The sequence below is a fragment of the Dasypus novemcinctus genome, chromosome 9 (assembly GCF_030445035.2).
Source record: "Dasypus novemcinctus isolate mDasNov1 chromosome 9, mDasNov1.1.hap2, whole genome shotgun sequence".
Classification (NCBI taxonomy): Eukaryota; Metazoa; Chordata; class Mammalia; order Cingulata; family Dasypodidae; genus Dasypus; species Dasypus novemcinctus.
Window position 1 is genome coordinate 102,835,233 of NC_080681.1, and position 18,226 is coordinate 102,853,458.

Below are 18,226 nucleotides of genomic sequence, written 5' to 3' on the forward strand. Positions count from 1 at the left end.
CTAGTTACTCTTTGGGACAAAAGCCCCTTTCTAGTACCCTCCTCTCTTCCCCTGCTGGGTCAGGAAGGCTCCTGCCTCTGTGCTACATCACCATGGACCTTTCTACATTCTAAGTACCTTTTCCTTCACTGGCCTATGAGCCCTCAGAGGACAGACAATTTTTGATTCAGTGATGGCCACACAATTCAGACAGAAACAAGTAAGGCAACAGACTCTTTAATATGGTTTAAAATACATCAAAATCAAACCCCTGGCTGTTGTGAATACCAAGAGAAAAACTGTCAGCACAGCTTCAAATGAGTCTAAGCAGCCAGGTCAGGCCATCAGAGAAGCAGAGTACCAGGGACAGAAGGCAGCCAGCCCCCTGGGTGTGGCTAGGGGAGCAGGCGATGCCTGGCTGCTCCTGGGGTGATCACCTCCGTGCTGTGCGGTGCAAGATGGGGGGGCTGGACAATCAGCTCAGCAGGTCTCCGCCCTCCCCCAGTAGATAACAGGGCAGCCCTCAGCAGGCTCACAAAGGGGGCAGGGGAACCATCTTTACAGAAATAACATTCTTTTACAGAAAGTGCCTGAGCCCAGCCCCTGGTCCAAAAACCTCATGGGAAACAAATAAAAAAGTGCTGCTGATACCTCAGAACCCTGTGTATGTGCAGCTCTCAGCTGGACGAGGTCCTGAACACAAGCCACTGTTAGCAGAGCCAGGAACTCTGGGCTGTGAGCCTCACCTGCTGTGGTCCCCTGGAGGAATAGCTAGCAATCTAAGAAACCAAGTAGAGCAGCTCTTGGTCCTAAAGCTGAGGTCATGTGCACGGGACCTGCCCGGGCGAGGAAGGCACTGGCCTTCATTCATGTACTGGCCACCCCTCTTGCATCTGGTCCAGACCCCTTGCCTGTGTGGGCAGCACCCAGGCACCTGGGCAAACTTTGGAAAGCAGAGCAAGCAGAGCAGCTGTAGTGATTGGTGAGATTTGGTCAAGGAGGGGGAATGAGAAAGAAAGGGGTCCCTGATCCCCACCTACAGCCTGGCCTGGACACCGAGAAATGGCTGGAGTCAGAGCAGAGGGTCTGCCCTGCACAAAGTGGCCTCCCACAACACCACACCAGGCTCCAACAGACCCAAAGCCCCATGGGCTTTTAACGAGGTAGCTGAAGTGAGGCAGGCAATTTCACCAGCCACTGAAGGTCTTTCCACTCTCTTCAAGGGGGCAGGTGGAGGCCTCTGCCTCCTCTCTGTGCCTCCTTAGCCCAGCTAACCCCGTGCGGCATCAGCAACTCTTGTACCTCAGCGCGGGCAAAGGGCTGGGGGTGGGAGGAGGTCTGATTGAAGTAGGAAAAAGCAGGTCTGGGGACAATTCCACACAGGGATTTCGAATAGGAGAAAAGATCTGGGCAATTTCACAGCAGAGCAGGATCTCAGCCAGGGATGGCAAAAAAGGTCTCCATGCTCATCCCCACTGCCGGGGGCGGATCTTGCTAGCAAAAGGACGTAACAGAGATTAGCGGGGACACTCTGAAGCAGATGGTGAGCCCTGCCGGGGGTGCAGGAGGAATGTGGTGTTCCACACATTAGCCACCTCTGGTCTACTTGTCATTCCTTAAAAACCTACTCACCTCAGGGGCTGAGTTAAGGGCTGGAAGAGGGTGGACTAGCTGTGGAAGATGAAGGGAATGTAGGACAATAACTAGCTTCAAGGAAAGATGGCAGCAAAAATTCAACCTTCCTATTCATTTTGGTCCCTGGCTCTCTCAGCTACGCTGAAGCTGAGGCCCAGCTGGAAACGGGGCCTTATAGGCCAAAGTCAGCACAGCCCTGTTTCCTGTCTCAGACTCACTCTGTTGTCCCAGAAAACTGCTTGTATGAAAAAACTGGCTAATACACTAGCAGGTTTGCATCCAGCAGAATTTTCAAAGTACAGAGTAGTGTACACTGGGGAGGACAAACAAAAATGTCTGCAGCTTGCTTGTGCATTTCTGGGAGTATTGTTCTTAAACCCCTACCTGTCACACAACAGCTGGGGGCTGGCTTGTGGGCTCCCACACTGGAAGGAGTGGAATCCCAAGGAGGACACATCTTAGTTCCTGGACAAAAAGGAGGTACCAGGAAATATAACAATCTCAGGGATTACACATCTGGGGTCCAGAAGTGAAAAAGGGGGAGTGGATGTGACTCAAGCGGTTGAACACCTGCTTCCCACATTGGAAGTCCTGGGTTCGGTTCCTGATGCCTCCTAAAAACAAACAAACAAAAAACAACAAGCAAACAAATGGAAAACCTAACTCAGGGGAGCCAATATGGCTTAGTGGTTGAGCACCGGCTTCCCTCATACGAGGTACCGGGTTCAATTCCCAGCCCTGGTACCTTAAAAGAAAAGAAGAAAAAAAAAAAAGTAGTGGAAAGGGATCCAGAAAGCCAAGGGAACATTTGGGCCTGGGGCCCAGCAACTCCTGCGTGGAGACAGAGGTGAAGGGAGGCATAGGTGGCCACCCAGGATTTAAACCCATAGGCAAGTTTAGGGCAAAGCCACCAAAAACCCTTTCCTTTCTCTCACTCTAAAGAATCTAGAGTGATTCCAATTCCAAACAGGAAAACTCTATACCAACTTGGCAGGGGAACCAGATGGGGTGGTGGGGGTGGTGGAATGCTGGAGGCCAGAACCTAGATACCACCTTTCTTCCTCCTTCCTCTTTCCTCAGCAGATCCCCGATACTGTAATGTGCAAAAAAAAAAAAAAAAAAAAAAAAAAATCCTTTGGGTGATGTCAATCATTTGTGCAGGCTAGAGAGGCACCTGTGAATGATAAGGCTACTGAGAAGCATCACTGGCCTGATCCTGGCACCCCCAGAGGGCAGGCCAAGGAGTGCGTGGGGGGCTCCCTACCAGCATGCACGTCATCTCACAGCAACAATACCTGGTCCCTCATTCTGGGTAGGAAAGCAGTCCAATTTCTAGCTCTGGTGCCCTGCCAAGGCTTTGCCTGGGGACATCTTTTTCAGGTCAAGAGAAGTGAAGGAATCTCCAGGGGATGCTGGGAGAGCCTGAGCTATCCAAGTCCTGCTCACAACAGAAACACAGTCAAGGCCTGAGGATGTCACTTGTCATGAGCCCTGAGGGGCTGGGAGGCAGGAGAAATGCTCAAGCTACTTGTCCTGCCAATTCACCATGACGGAACCCACAGATGACAGCTCCTCTTTTAAGACTGCTCAGCTCACACAAGAGCCACTGACACTGACCTTATCTATATACAACCCACCCCCAATGCAAGTCCATTTTACACTTACAGATAGAAATGTATGAGGCCTTGCACATATACCATATATATGTAAAACGGACCCACCAAATTTAAAATTGCAAAGTGTCAAATGTCAGTCTGGCCAGAGCACCTGGCCTGAGCCCTGGACTGCTTGGTGGTGGGAGGCTGGCATGGGCCAGCCTGGTGGGGCTGCCTGCTCCCTTCCCAGCAGGCCTGAAGTGCCAGGCTCTCTAGGCCGTGGCAGGGCTGGGCTCCTGAGACCCTGTTTGGCCTGTTGCTTCTGTGTGTGGTGCTCCAGGGTGGCAGGCAACCTCTGTGGCCCTTGAGGAGTTGGGTGTTTGTGCCCCTGGTGCCTCACCACCCTGTTCCTTGGAAGCCTCTGGCCTTCGCTCAGGGCTGCTGTCAGGGAAGGGGCCCTGGCCACCAGTGCTCAGGTCCTGTACTCTCTTATTCAGGTCATTGCGCTCAGTCTGCAGTGCCCGGCACAGCTTCTCCAGCCGCTGAATTTTCACCTGTAGGCCCTCCAGCTCCTTGTCCCGGAGTGCTTTCTGTAGAGAAAAATGGGGACCTCAGAGCCATCCCATCAACTCCCACCCACCACCACCACTTGGAAGAAAACACTTTCACAAGGCTCAGAGCAGCCCAGAGTTAAAAGCCAGTCCCCTTTGCTAGTCAGCCCTGGTTTATGCCATGATGTATAGCTGTAGGGTACAGTATTGTGCAGAAAAGATGCATAGTTGGAGGTGAGACAATGTATTCCTCTCTCGACCCACAGGTGACCCCGGCAAAGTACTTGGCTTTTAAGCCTATTTCCATACCTGTAAAACATGACTACTAACACCAACCTCACAGACCTGAAGGCGAGGTTAAATGAGCTGGGATGTCTAAAAGGTTCAGCAGGGCTGAATGAACACTGAGCAGCGCTGCTCAAGCACTATTAACACCTTTTCTCTCCGACATCCCAAGTCATGATACCTCAAGTTATCTGGGTCACACTGCAGGCAGACAATGCATGCCCACTGGCCTCTTGTTTTTTCCGCTTCTTTCTTGCTCCCTCTATTCCTACTACAAACCTACCACTGAGTTCACTTCTTCCCCTGGGCAAGTACCCAGGAAGGACTTTGGGTGTGGACAAGATGGGTGCAAATGTCAGCTCCACTTTGCACCAGCTGCATCACGTAATGTATGGGAAAGGGCTCGGTACTCAACAGCTGTGCCACTGGCCCCCCCTCCCCACCAGGCTGCGGCCCACTCTGACCCACCTCCTCAGCCATCTCCAGCAGGGCTTTGTTGCTGCTCTCCCACCGGGACCGGTACATGGTGGTTTCTTTCTCCAGCTTCTTGATCTTTTTAGTCATCTAAGTTATGTGACAGACAGAAGAAATGGTCATGGGGTGGCCTGCCTGTGAGCCTGTGTCTCTAACATGGGGAACAGTCCGAGAGGGCAAGGCATTCTAGGGCACAGCCAGTGCCTTCTGTGCCACCTCAGGAATTTGCCCACGGTGAATGTCTATCATCACCAACAAGCAATGCCAACACTGCCCCTTCTCTGGGACAAACTGGAGGGTACACATACTACTGATGCTTCCTTTGGAGGGGGAAAGTTCGTGATCCCTCCTAAAGGCACACTCAGTTACAGCAAGCAGCAGGATAACCCGAGGCACCTCAGGCAGGGGGGCTTCCGGAAAGCAGGCTCAATGTTCAATTCTGAATAAGGTAGCCTGTTCCCCCAGCAGCCACACCCAGCCTGGACCACTGTTACCTTTTCCATCTCCTGTTTGAACGTGGTGAACACCTCGCTGCTTTTCGAAAGAGTGTTCTGGAACTCCTCAAATTTCTCTGTGTATAGGGCAAGCTGGATGAGACAGAAGCCAACAGGTGAAACTAGGCTTCTTTGGAGGGTACCTGTGATCAGCACACACATATCCTTGGCCCTTTGGCCCAATGATTATATTGATGCCATTTTTCTTTAAAATAGAACAAAAATTACTTATTTGGAAGGATATAATCCCAAATGCCAACCCTGAAAAACTAGGATTTAGGGTGACTTATATTTTACCCTGATGTTTATTTTCAAAATTTTCTTCAGGAATCAAGTCTAACTTACTTAATTTAAAAGAGCAGTTCTGGGAAGTGGATTTGGCCCAATGGACAGGGCATCCGCCTACCACACTGGAGGTCCGCGTTTCAAACCCCGGGCCTCCTTGACCCATGTGGAGCTGGCCCGTACACAGTGCTGATGCACACAAGGAGTGCCCGGACACGCAGGGGTGTCCCCGGCGTAGGGGAGCCCCACGCGCAAGGAGTGCGCCCCATAAGGAGAGCCGCCCAGCGCGAAAGAAAGTGCAGCCTGCCCAGGAATGGCACTGCGCACACACGGAGAGCTGACATAACAAAATGATGCAACAAAAACAAACAAAGATTCCTGGTGCTGCTGATAAGGATAGAAGTGGTCAGAGAAGAACACACAGAGAATGGACACAGAGAGAAGACAACTGAAGGGGAAGGGGAGAGAAATTTAAAAAAAGAAAAAAACAAAACAAAACAGTTCTGCCCTATCTCCTCAATGGCAGCATAGCACTTCCAAGCTGGAAGGGCAGTCCTCTAAGTTCACCCAGCTTCCTGGTCACTACCATACCAGTGCTGGGCAGGTCTTGAGAGAACAGAGGGTCACCCAGAGACACACGCAGTCAGAAGCAAAGATGGTCCTAGAATGAAGGCCCCATTTCCCTTTCCCCAGCATAGGGCCCAGTGAGGCAGGGTCAGGTTACACTCCTTACCTGCTGCTTCAGGTGGGTCTCCTGCTGCTTCATCAGCTCACACATCCTCTGGGACTCCACTGCCTCTTTGAGGAGCTATTTCCAAGACAGGACCCCAGATCCTGTCAGAAGCTTCCAGGGACTGTGATTGGCCTTTTTTCAGCTGTAAGCACCAGTACCCACTGAGGTTTCCTGAGGCTCTCAGGCTGGTTTCTGAGGAAGCAGTGCCTCTCTCTGGCCAGGAAGCAACCTCTCCCACACAAACTGGACCATGAGCTGAACCGGAACCCAACCCGCCTCTCTTCTCATTCCACCCCTTGCTGCCCCGGGGGCCCGAGCCTCACAAAATCCTTCTCTCGCTGGTGCCTCTCCTCTGCCTCCTTCAGCATTTCCTGGGCCTGCTGGAGCTTGGCGTCCACCAGCTGCTGCTGCAGGTCCTTGTGCTTGAAGACTTTGTCGATATGCTGCAGGAAAGCGTGATGTGAGGGGCCTGCCTGTCAGGAGTTCCTTACCCCAGGGTGGCCCAGAGGCTGCAGGGATGCCCCATATGCAGAGAGCAGGGTGCCCTGCCCAGCCTCCCATCCATTTGACATGCTGGACACTGCATACAGCACAGGGCCCCCACTTCCCTGGAAGATCTGCTCTCCAACCTCACACTCTCTCTCTCCTATGGAGTCAGTCCTGTGAGAGCACAGGGGTTTAGGGATGGTCTAAGCTCCAGGGGAGCTGAACAATAAATATACTCCAACCTCTAGGCTCAGGATGGATCACTTCATGGGACTGGCGGCCCTCACTTTTGTAGCCCCCAACTCCATTAAATGGGAAGGGCAATTGTGACACTATCAATAAAACAGCTTGGCTCAGTTGGCAGCGATCTGCCGTATCTCTAGGTAAAGATTAGACAGACAAGTGCATCCCAAGGAGTTGCTGCCCTGACTGTTGGAGGAGAGGTGAGATGCTGGACCAGGTGAGAGCAGGGATGGGGAGATGATGATGGATTCAAATGCTGCTTCAAAGGCCTTACTGAAATAAGGGATGTGGGATATTTTATTATTTGGATTGGGTAGGATAGGTGAGGTGGTTGGGAGGCAGGTCCAGTTTGGGACATGATGAATTTCTGTGGCCTGAGGAGGCAGCATGGGAGTGCCTGACTGACCAGGGAGGCACGTAGAGAGGGAGCAGAGCCTAACAGACCCCTATTGCCAGCCCACAGGCAGTGCCAAGGCCCTTTCTGCCTCTGGGGGAGGCTGGGGGGAGAGAAGGAGGGTCCTCAGCTTCTTGAAGTAGGTGCCTCACTCTGTGATGGTCGAGGAAGCCTCCATGTCTCTCAGCACTGAGGGGACAGATTCAAGCCAACTGTCTGCAAACCAAATGCCCCACAATCAGCCTTGTTCCCAGAGGATGAAGACACGATGGGGTGGGTCAGAGAAGGTGCCTCCAAGCCTAGTACACATGATCGCCCACAAGGGCAGGGCATTGCACATCTCACCCGCTACCACACCCCAGGGCCTAGGAAGAGGCTTGGCCTACAGCAGGTTTGCAGTGTTCCTCTGCTGAGCAGACACATATCCCACTCCTCTGTCCAGCATTTAAGGTAGATGTGATTCTTCAGAGCTGGTGTGGGAACCCCAGGAGCAGAGGGGTTCAAGTACCTGGGCAGTAGCCCACAGCAGCCAAGGCAGTGACACCCTAAGCTTTCAAGTGGGCAGGGGCAGCAGGGAATCAGAGAAAGCACCTCCTGGAGCCCATCACAGATACAGGGAAATGGAAATTGTTGAAAGCTGACAGCCAAACTTGACCTGTACCACTGTGAGGCTATAATCTATATGAGTATTCACAAGTTTCACTGCATAAATACTAACATGTTTGATTTGGCTGCTGTTCCAAGGCCCTCCTGGGGACCACATAATATATACACATCTGTATATATTAGTTCCATTTTAAAACCTGGACAGTTCTGAATTCCAAAAGATACCTGACCCTAAGCTTTGGGAGCAGGCACTGGGACAGTGACTATGTGGCTGTAGCTGAGTCTCTTCTCCTCACTTCTCTGAGACTCAGTTCCTTTACCCATGGGATACAACAGGGACCCCAAGGGAATGACAATATCATTCCCTTCCCAAAGAAAGAGGAGGAAGAATGGAACAGGGCCTGAAGAGCATTGCTGGCACCTCGCCAACACTGGGCCCTCACCATCCCCTGACCCTGGCTGCCCTCTGCGATGCCCTTACCTCCTCTCGCAGCTCATACTGCTCAATGAGCTTCTTCAGCCTCTCGGCCAGCTCCATGTTCTCCTGGCGCAGCTTGGAGTTGCGCTCGTTGTGCTGCTCCATCTGCAGCTGAATGTCATTCAGTGTCACCTGGAAGTGTGAAGTCACCTCCTTGCGCTTTTCCTCTTCCTCCCGGGCCCGCTGCATTCCTTCTTCCTGGGCAGAGAAGGCAGCACCAGCTCAGCACCACAGCTCCCTAGTCAGCCTCAATAAGCCTCCTCCAATTAGTCCAGGGATGGTCCCCACCATTAGCCCTCCCTGCCCCTAAATAAGGAGCAGACAGGCTCCAGGGGTGCTGGGCGATGGGGGGCGGAGGGTGGCTCCTAAGTGACCTCTGTGCCTATCGGGTATTAATTACTGAGGGACTGCCTACCTAGAAAACTGCAGGCATGAATGTAAGGACCATTCTGAAGCAATCTGAATTCCTGATTACATATTTCAGATTAAGCCGCCTCATTTTTTTCTTTAATTTGACTATTTGAAAATTAAGAACTTTAATTTATCAAAGGCATGTTTTGGACCAGAGACAAATTTCAAACTGGGAGAAGATACTTGCAACATACATAAACAACAAAGGATTGCAACAATAATTCTTTCAAATCAATGAGGAAAGCAGAAATAACCTAATATAATAGAAAAATGGGCAAGAGATATCAACAGGCATTCCTCTGAAGAGGAAACACATATGGTCAACAAACATAGGGAGAGATGTTTAACTTCACTGATTAGAGAAATGCAAATCAAGACCACACTGAGCTAAAACTTTTACTACTGAAAAATAAAAGTCTGACAAAACCAAGAATTGAAGAGGATGTGGATCTATTCACAGGACCTCCTACACAATGCTGGTGGGAGTGCATACCTGTGTACCTACTTTGGAGAAAAGTTTGGCATTACCTTTTTTTTTTATTATTCCCCCCCTCCCTTGCGGCTTGCTTGCTATCTACTCTCTGTGTCCATTCACTGTGTGTTCTTCTGTGTGTCTACATTTTATTTTTTAATTTATTCTCCCCCCCTTGCAGCTTGCTTGTTGTCTGCTCTCTATGTCCATTTGCTGCGTGCTCTTCTGTGTTTTTTACTTGTCTCCCTTTTTGTTGGGTCACCTTGCTGAGTTGGCTCTCCGTGGCACTTGTGGGCCAGGCAGCTCTCCACAGTGTGCGGGCGAGCCTGCCTTCACAAGGACACCCTGGGACGCGAACCTGGGGCCTCCCATATTGTAGATGGGAGACCAACTGATTGAGCCACAGCTGCTTTCCTGGCATTACCTTTTAAAAATTATTATTAGAAAGGTTGTAGATTTATAGAAAAATCATGCATAAGATACAGAGTTCCCCTATACTACCTTATTATGGCAGGCCTTAACCTTCTTTCTTAAGCGTCCTCATTTTAATACAATTTCATCTCTATCCCCCACCCCCAATAGATCAAGGTGTAAAAGTACAAGTATACCCACTCTTGGCAAGGTTGTAGAGAACTAGCTACTCAGACATCGTAGGTGGGAGGGTACACTGCCCCTTGTTGGAAGGCAGTCTGGCAAAATCTTTTAAAATTTAAATATAGTCTTTAGCCAACCTATTTCACTTCTGAGATTTGTCCTACAGATAAACTCTATATAACTGGCCAGGGATATACGTAACAAGAATTTCAACTGTAGCTCAGATAAAATAGTGTATGCATACAATGATGCTGTTAAAAAGAATGCAAATAGCCTTATATAAACTGACAGGCATTTTGGAAAATGGAAAAAATGAACATGATACAAAACAATACATGTATAATAATTTCATTCAAAAATTGTATATAAAATTTTATATGTAGAAAAGAAAGTCTAGAAGGCCTAAATTTACATACAAGTAGGTTTACTTTATAGTAGTTTCTTCTTGGCAGTGGAAACAAGGAGAGCGGGCAACCACTATCTTTAATTTCTTATACTTTTGAATCCTTCACATCAAATCCATATTAAATTTGTAATGTTTTAAAAGACAAACATTTATCAACTAAAAAAAGAACAAAACCAAGTTGCAGGGGAAATGGATGTGGCTCAAGCAGTTGGGCTCCCATTTACCATATAGGAGGTCCAGGGTTTGATGCCCAGGGCTGGTGAAGGTAAACTGGCCTGCGCAGTGAGCTGGCCTACGCAGAGTGCAGGCCCACGTTTGAGTGCTGCCCCATGTGGGTATGCCACCCTATACTGGAGTGGTCCCCTCAAAGGAGTGACCCCTGCGCAGGAGTGCCAGCCAAAGCGGCAAGCTGGCACAGCAAGATGACGCAACAAGAGACACAGAGGAGAGACAATAAGAAATGTAGCAGAAAAGGGAGCTGAGATGGTGCAAGAGAATGATCGCCTCTTTCCCACACTGGAAGGTCCCGGGATTGGTTCCTAGAGCCGTCCAATGAGAATACAAGCAAACACAGAAGAACATACAGCGAATGGACAGAGAGCGCAGACAACAGGGGGATGGGGAGGGGAGAGAGAGAAATAAATCTTTTAAAAAAAGGAAAAAAGAATTCAAGTTTCAAAAACCCAGATATTTGTGATTCAAATTGTTTAAGAATTTTCTAACTTTGTGAGGCTATACAGATGAAAACCATGTGGAGGTCATGGCAATAACCCAGCTTTACCTACAGATTGACCCCATCCTAGGAGAAAAGCTGCTTGCCAGTGCTGGGCCTGTGGCCTATCCTTGGATTGCTATTCAATTGAGAAATGCTGAAGCCACTGCATTTTGAGTTCTCTCTGTTACAGCACATTGGCCTTTATCTTGTATAATACAAGTACATATCAAATGGCCAACAGTTACAAGGTAACCAAGGTACGGCATTATGGAGAAAATATTTTTTTTTTAGGAGGTACCAGAAACTGAACCTGGGACCTCGTAGTGGGAAGTAGGCGCTCAACCACTGAGCTACATCCACTCCCCAGGGAAATCTATATTTGAACCACAAGTCTTTGCCACTTCTTAGGGGGAAATCCCAAAAAGGTAAGTGGATGCCACACAAAATCTGAGTTCCTCTTTCCAGGGCCGCCTACCTTGAGGGAGCGGTTGTGCCGCTGTAGCTCGCGGCACAGGCTCTCAAGCTTGCTGCGGGCCAGGATGGCCTTGCTGTGTTCACTGCGCAGGTGGTCCTTCTCCTGTACCAGCTGGCTCTGCTTCTTCTGTAGGAGCTTCATCTGCTTCTGAGAGTTCCGATGCTCCTCCAGCTGGAGGTGGAAGGACAGGTGAGCGTCCTGTGGGGCTTCCCCTGATGGGGGCTCCAGCCGTGAAAGCTTAGGCCGCCCAAACTCTCACAGCCAACCACACACTCTCCCCTTTGCTCCTCACAATAACCCTGAGTCCTGTCTGAAGGACAAGGAGATGGACAAGCAGGAGGCACACAGTTTCTATCCCAGCTCAGTCTCCAGAAACAAAGCTCTCAAGACACTTCAGACCACTGCATCACACCAGCTCGCAGCGCACTTAAACTGTCAGATGACACCACCTGCCTTGGGATCAACAGGTCTGTCACCACCCCTTCAGCCTTAACTCCTGGGCACTGGCTCATTATCTCTCTCTCCAACACAATTCCTACTCCCATTCTTGGTCATTTCAGTGCAGACAGTCCTCTTGACTCCTTGGCCCCACTGCCCTTAGCCTCCTCCACAAACCCAGTCCTCTGCCCCCAGCTCAGGCCTGTACCCACGGTCCTATCCAGCACAGCCCACTAGAAATACAATGCGAGTCGCATAGACAAAAGTTTTCTAGTGGCCACATTAAAAAAGTAAAAAGAAAGAGGTGAAATTAATTTAAATAAGTTTTAAAATCTAATATTCAAAATATTTCAATATACAATCAGTGTGAAGACTTTTTTGAGTTATTTTAAATTCTTTCTTTTGTCCTAGGATTTTGAAATCTGATGTGAATTTAACGCTTAACAGCACATCCAAATTCAGACTAGACACATTTCATTTGGCTGGTGGCTACCATCCTGGACAACGTGGGGCTAGACCTTGTCGTAACCAGAACTACCTCCATCATCTCAATTTCTAGGATCCCAGGCCAGAATCATCACCAATCTTTCTAGCTCATTCCCTCCAATACCTGTGTCCCCAACAAGTCTCTGACCTCACTGGATCTTCAATCCATGAACCCAACGCTCCTTTCCTCACTTCCCTTCTTACCTAGCTTAGATTCCTACATCCTCAACTCCCTTATCCTTCCCAGAAAAACCAACCACCTGCTTCCTCTGCACCTGCACTGCAACAATCCAGTATGAAGGATCTCACTTTAAATCCATCCACCAACTTCAGGTGCAGAGTTGCCCTCCTCTGCCTAGCTATGCATGCTCCTCCTCTTCTAGACAACTCTTTCACCCACCTCCTCAAAGCTCCCCCATTCCAGTTCTTTCTGTCTTTCCCATTTCTCTAAGAACACAGAGGCAACTAGAGAAGGTGCATACATCTGCCAGTCCACCCATTCCTGTCCACCTCATCATCCTCTCCTCTAGTCACAAGGACCTGGTCACACTCCTCAGCAAGACTGGCCCTTCTGCTTGTGCACTGGACACCATCTCCTCTGGGTTGCTGAAGGATGTCACTCCAGAACTTGCTCCCTGCTCTTGCATCATCCATCTGGTCCCTGGCTGGATCATTCTGAAAGGGTGCTATCTTCTTTATGTCTTTTCTTTTATTTAACCTTTACAATAACTCCATTAGGGAGGTAAGATTTTACAGATGAGAAAAGTTCCTTACAGGAGAATTCCAGCTAATAAATGTGGATAGAATAAAAGAATTTCAAACTAAGTGAGCAGGCACTGACCATCAATGGATGAAAAATCCATTCATTCAAATTCTGACAGGGAAACTGACAAAGGAGTTAAATGCTGCCACAAGAAAGACAGCTAGAAAGTGGGGCACCCTATAGGACGACTGATCTGGTTTCTGTAATAAGTCAATGTCGAGGAAAAAAAGAGAGGTAGGGTTCTGCAGTGAAAGGACTTAAGGGTTCTAACACCCAAATATAATAAATGGAGCTCATTTGGACTGTGACTTTATCAAAATGACATTTTTAAACAACTGGGGGAATTCGACTATGGACTGGGTATTAATGTACATTTTCTTAAGTGTGATAATGGTCTCGTGGCATGTCCATATTTTAACAAGATGCATACTAAAGCACATGGACAAGATGACATCATATCTGGACTTAGGTCAGGAGCTAAGACTCTACCAACTGGGAATCATTCTTTGAGAAATTTCTTTCAAGGAATGTGAAGTTCCTCCTCTTAGTGTCAGCCCTGGAGAGGCTGGCTGGGCCTTGACTCCCATTCAACAGATGGAGAACAGACTCAGAGAGGGGCTGAACAGGAAATAAAACACCACCTTTCCCTACACCCCCAACCCCACTCCAGGTAGCCTGCTGACCTGCCAAAGGCAGAGAGGGTGCGAGGGGAAGGGGGAACTGACCAGTTCAGCGTACTTCTTGCACAGAGCTGCCAGCTTCTCCTCTGGGGTGCTCAGCGTGTTCAAAGTCTGCATTAGCAACGTGATCTCCTTCCCTGCAAGGCACAGGGAGCAAACGCATGGACACCCTTCTCCGCAGGTCCCCGAGCCCTGCCAGGCCTGGCCCTACCCTCTTGAGCCCCGAGGCAGTCCTCCCCTACAAACCCTAGGTTCTGCTTGTTGAACTGGCTACCTTCCCTGCTAGTATATGCTTCTGGAGGGCTGGGACCAACTCAGTCCTGCTTAGTGCTGAAGTGCCAGCACCATCCACAGTGCCTATCAGAGGACACGCTCAACAAACGCTTATTAAGTAAACAAGCACCACTGGTGGGAGGAAACAAATGCCTGCTCCACCAACAGACAAAAGATGTCCCACCTGCAAGTTCTGTGCTACCGTTTAAATGCAAGAATGGCCCTGCCAACTTTGGAATACAGAGTACACTTAATGAACATTTATTGAGAAGCTACTATTTGCAAAGCATGGGATGGGACTCTCCCAAGTATGAAGAGGCATCAAACAAGACATACATGTCCCCTGCGTTCATGGTCCCAAGTGCTACCTTCCTGAGAAAATTCTTGATCTTATCATAATTAGGAATGAAAGCGAGATTTTAAATTTATATAGGACCTAATGTGATGCACTTTATAAAAATTATATGTATAGAATCAGGATAATAAGTTTTCCCACTCTATTGAAGATGTTATGAAGCAGTATTTGGAAGGTTTGAATCACATGTTCCCAACATTAAAAATTCCAAAGTATTGAGAAAGAAAGAAAAAGGAAGGAAAGGAAGGAAGGCCCTGCTAGAAGAGAAAGGATCCAAAAAGGAACAGGTCTCTTAGTCTTCTTGAGGAGCACTAAACTTGTCAACATGTGGCCACATGGTGAATTTTAAAATGAACATACCTTCCACAAATGTGATCCTAAGACGTGTTTTTTTAGTATTCCCTCTGTAAATTAGAACCACAGGTAGAGAATAGGAAAGTGGGGAGTAGAGATGGATATAGTGTTATCCAACCTCAATTCTTAATACCCTTCCCAACGCTGTCAAATGACTGTCAGTTACCACCTTTTCCCCACTGCCTGTGCCTGAGTTAAGAGGGTCACCCTGCTCCTATCCTGGAGGGCCACCTTACACAGGACAGCACTAATGTCCTCACATGTCAGCCTTGGGAGGCCCCAAGAGTTGGGTGCAGAGACTGCAAATGACTGATATACAGGGCAAATCTAGCCCACAAGTGGGTTTTATTTTATTTACTCTAGATTCTTTTTCTTCTTAGAAAGCAAAGAAATAGTAAAATTCTGGCTGCACTAAGCCTGTAGTTTTGCATGCTCTCAACTGGCTAGGACAAGGTGGAAAAGTAGGCTACTCTCTTGGTCCACATGGGGTTCCCTGGCCTGCCTGGCTTATGCAGACATTTGGGTTTCTGACCCCAGCCCAGTTCAATCCTCTTACTGGAGCAAAGTGGAAACTAAGGCCAGAGGGGGAAAAGGACTTGCCAAGGTCACACGGCAGGTTAGGAGTGTTTCTGGCTGGCAGAGGCCACCCAGGCCTCCGGTTCTCTGTTTCTCAAAGACAGAGCAGGTTGGATTTCAGCCCCGACTTGCTCCCAAGGCCAGGTGCCCTTGGGCAGTGTACAACCTGCAGACCACTATGCTATGGCTGGCTCTGATTAGGGTAGGATGTCTGACTTTTGACAAGCAGGCTAGCCCAAGGAATTTCGGGTCTCAACTCCCTCCCCTCAGTAGCCTCATGAATAGGTGTCCTCTGCTCACCCAGACCCTTGGCTTTCTTCTTCTCCTGTGGCCTTCGGTGATCTCTGTCTCCACCCTCGTCACTTGCTCGGATTTCCTCTGTGCCTGGCTCCCCTTTGGAGGTCTTCTCACCATTGACTACCGGGGTCCCTGGCTCAGGCTCCCCGTTCCTTGCTGTGTAGCTCCGGGGCTTTTCTGCGTCTTCAGGCTCAGTGGGCTCACCCTGTGCCCCATCCTCACCTGGGCCCCCCTGATTGATGTCTACACAGTATGTACTCAAGATGTCTTCCAATTGGCGGCTCAGCTCCTCAGAGACATCACTGAGGGGACCAGACTGAGAAGTTTTGGCTTGAGCCCCTACAGCAAAAGGAGATGTGGGGCAGAGTGAGAAATGAGATGGTTATACCACTGGTTGGGATTTTTCAGGTCTGGCTAATTTCACTGGCTTGGGTTAAACACTGCCTAATTTCTTTAAGCTTCAGTTTGTTACAAAATAGCGTAACTACCCCTTACCACCACCCAACAAGGTGTGTTGTAAGCCTAGGAGGTCAAGTATATTACACACCTGGTACAGGCCAGGCATATAGCAGGAGCTCAATTTCTAGTCCAGCTCCTTCTCTTCCCCCCAAAACCACTTCTTGCTATTTAAAAAAGTTCCAGAAATGCCTCAAATACGAAAGCCCACTGGGGCTGAGGCGTTTCCTAACAGGACCTGGATTTGCTGGTTGGGTCTCTCATTTGACTGCGCGTGGAGTGGGAGTTCTATCAACTCCCCAGGAAACGGTTCACCTACACAGACTCAACAGTGTCCTCTCTCATTCTACATCTCTGGCCTCTAACTCCAGAAGCTAAATCAGCGGACCACAAACTCCTCCCCCTGCAAACTGGAAAAGCAGAACTGACACACACCCTCAGTCTTCCCTGGGGCCTGCCTGCAGGAACCTTCAGCTTCTGTCGCTGGAGTCGACTGGCCGGGCCGCCCAAGGGCTCCCTCCGGTCCTGCTTCCGGTTGCCCCGGGCTGCTTTTGGGGTTGGAAGTGTTGCCTGATTGCTTGGCAGTCCCATTCTTTTTGTCTTGGTTCTTCATTGCGGTTTGCGATGCTAGGTCAGGAGCAGATCCTTTAGAAACACCGTTGCTATATTCCAGACTTGGAAATTCTTCGCAGCCTGCCTGGGTCAGAAATCCCAAGTGCGGGCGCGCTGAGCTCTTTAAAAATAAACAAAAACAAATTGGCTGGCCTTCACCGGAGGGAACCAACGGTTCTGGCGGCCACTGGGCGGACAGGGTAGTCTGACGTGCCCAGGTAGCTTTTCCGGGCTATGCTCCTGGAGAGGTGGAGGAAAGAGGCCTCTTTTTTCCCAAAGCCACTTCCCGGCACAACAGCCCCCCCCACCCCCCCCCACGACAGGCCGAGAGCCGGATTGGCTCAGGATCGGAGCCTGACGTGGCGGGACGCTCGATTCCAGACGTAGCCCCGCCCCCAGGCCCCACGTGCCCCCGTGCGCGCGCGCAGACACCCACGCCCCGCCCGGCGCCCTAAAGCCGTACGCGCGGCACGCCCGCGCTTGCGCGCAGGCATTAACCCGCCCTCCGACCCGAGCCTACGCACGTAATCAGCTTGATTCTTCCCGCTGGCCGGAAGCGTCCGGACCCACAGGGCCTCTGATCGTCTTGCCCTGCTTGCCGCTGCAGTACGCGCCTCACTGCCGACGTCCCGACGGCTTCGCCCGCTCTGGCTTCGCACCGGAAACCCTGGGCAACCGCTGCTGACAGTGCCGCCACTGCAGCCAATCAATAGCCCCAGCTGTCGCGAAGCTTTCTGGGAAAGATGAAGTGAAAGCGCCTTTTGAGGCCGCTTGAATTGGGAAGGCGGGGGAAGGAGAGGACGTGTCCCTCCATGCACTGGGGCTAACTGACCGCATCTCCCAAGATGCAATAGAAAAGGTTTTGGTCCTAGGAGCCGGTTACCCAAGAGTTCCGAAAGCAGCCAGTCATTCTGCACAAATACCCACGTCAACCTCTTTCATAGTACGCAGAAGCAGTCAGCCCTCAAACCTAGCGCCTGGCTTTTGCTTACATGCCCTCACCATCCCTTCCGCCTTTTCTGTGAACATCTACGGCTATCTAGGACTCATGGAAAGAGATGAAACCTGGACTGGGAACCAAGGGACCTGTATTCCTGTACTAACTACAGTAATTTGCTGTGTGATTGGGCCTCTGTTTCCTTATCCAAGTGGGGGCTTTTGGCAATAATAGCAGTTCTTTGAGCGTTTGCTGTGTGCTTTCCCGTGATCAACTAGTTCAATCCTCCTAACAGTTCATCGAGATAAGTACTATTGTTATTCCTGTTTTACAGGTGAGGACAATAAGGTAAAGGTTAGGTAACTTGCCCAAGAGTTGCACTCCTAATGAGTGGTTAGAGCGGGAATGCAAAACTAGGAAGTCTGCATCCAGCAACCACATAAACTGTTCTGCTACACAATCTTTCACCCGGAATAACCAAAGAAATAACCACGGCATACTTACCCTGAGGATAAATCAAGGTAATTGTGAAACTAAGGTTTTTGGGGTTTTTTCCCCCCCTCCTTCAGTGTACCCTGAGGATAAATCAAGGTAATTGTGAAACTAAGGTTTTTGTTTTTTTTTTTTCCCCCTCCCAATTTTTGAAGGAGTCGAGGGCGTCCTGCAAGGGGAGCTTGGCTTCAGGCAG

At 49.6% G+C, this 18,226-nt stretch overlaps 1 protein-coding gene across 3 annotated transcripts; it reads right to left on the bottom strand.

The window, feature by feature from the left end:
- Positions 1–200: 200 nt before the first annotated feature.
- On the bottom strand, positions 201–17,456 carry TXLNA (taxilin alpha). 3 transcript variants are annotated; one of them, XM_004471337.4, is made up of 11 exons: positions 17,126–17,456; positions 16,425–16,722; positions 15,537–15,872; positions 13,724–13,815; positions 11,312–11,482; positions 8,242–8,436; positions 6,355–6,474; positions 6,032–6,106; positions 5,014–5,106; positions 4,514–4,609; positions 201–3,799 (listed from the first exon to the last, which is right to left on the bottom strand). In XM_004471337.4, exons 2-11 carry the CDS (start codon positions 16,600–16,602, stop codon positions 3,482–3,484), a joined length of 1,674 nt encoding a protein of 557 aa, XP_004471394.1. In that variant the 5' UTR covers positions 16,603–16,722; positions 17,126–17,456; the 3' UTR covers positions 201–3,481. The 3 variants fall into 3 exon arrangements, with proteins under 3 accessions (XP_004471394.1, XP_058159965.1, XP_058159966.1); XM_058303982.2 differs by having other exon boundaries at positions 16,425–16,841; positions 17,126–17,324; XM_058303983.2 differs by lacking the exon at positions 15,537–15,872 and having other exon boundaries at positions 17,126–17,325.
- Between the last annotated feature and the right edge of the window lie 770 nt (positions 17,457–18,226).

What these genes read in the sequence shown, in the direction of transcription:
- TXLNA (XM_004471337.4), bottom strand. Translation starts at nt 16,602, where the DNA reads ATGAAGAACCAAGACAAAAAGAATGGGACTGCCAAGCAATCAGGCAAC. An exon ending in AGTATGAGCTGCGAGAGGAG is followed by an intron (nt 6,475 to 8,241) that starts GTAAGGGCATCG and finishes GCTTTCCTGCAG; the next exon opens with CATATCGACAAAGTCTTCAA. An exon ending in ACCAGCGAGAGAAGGATTTT is followed by an intron (nt 6,107 to 6,354) that starts GTGAGGCTCGGG and finishes TCTTGGAAATAG; the next exon opens with CTCCTCAAAGAGGCAGTGGA.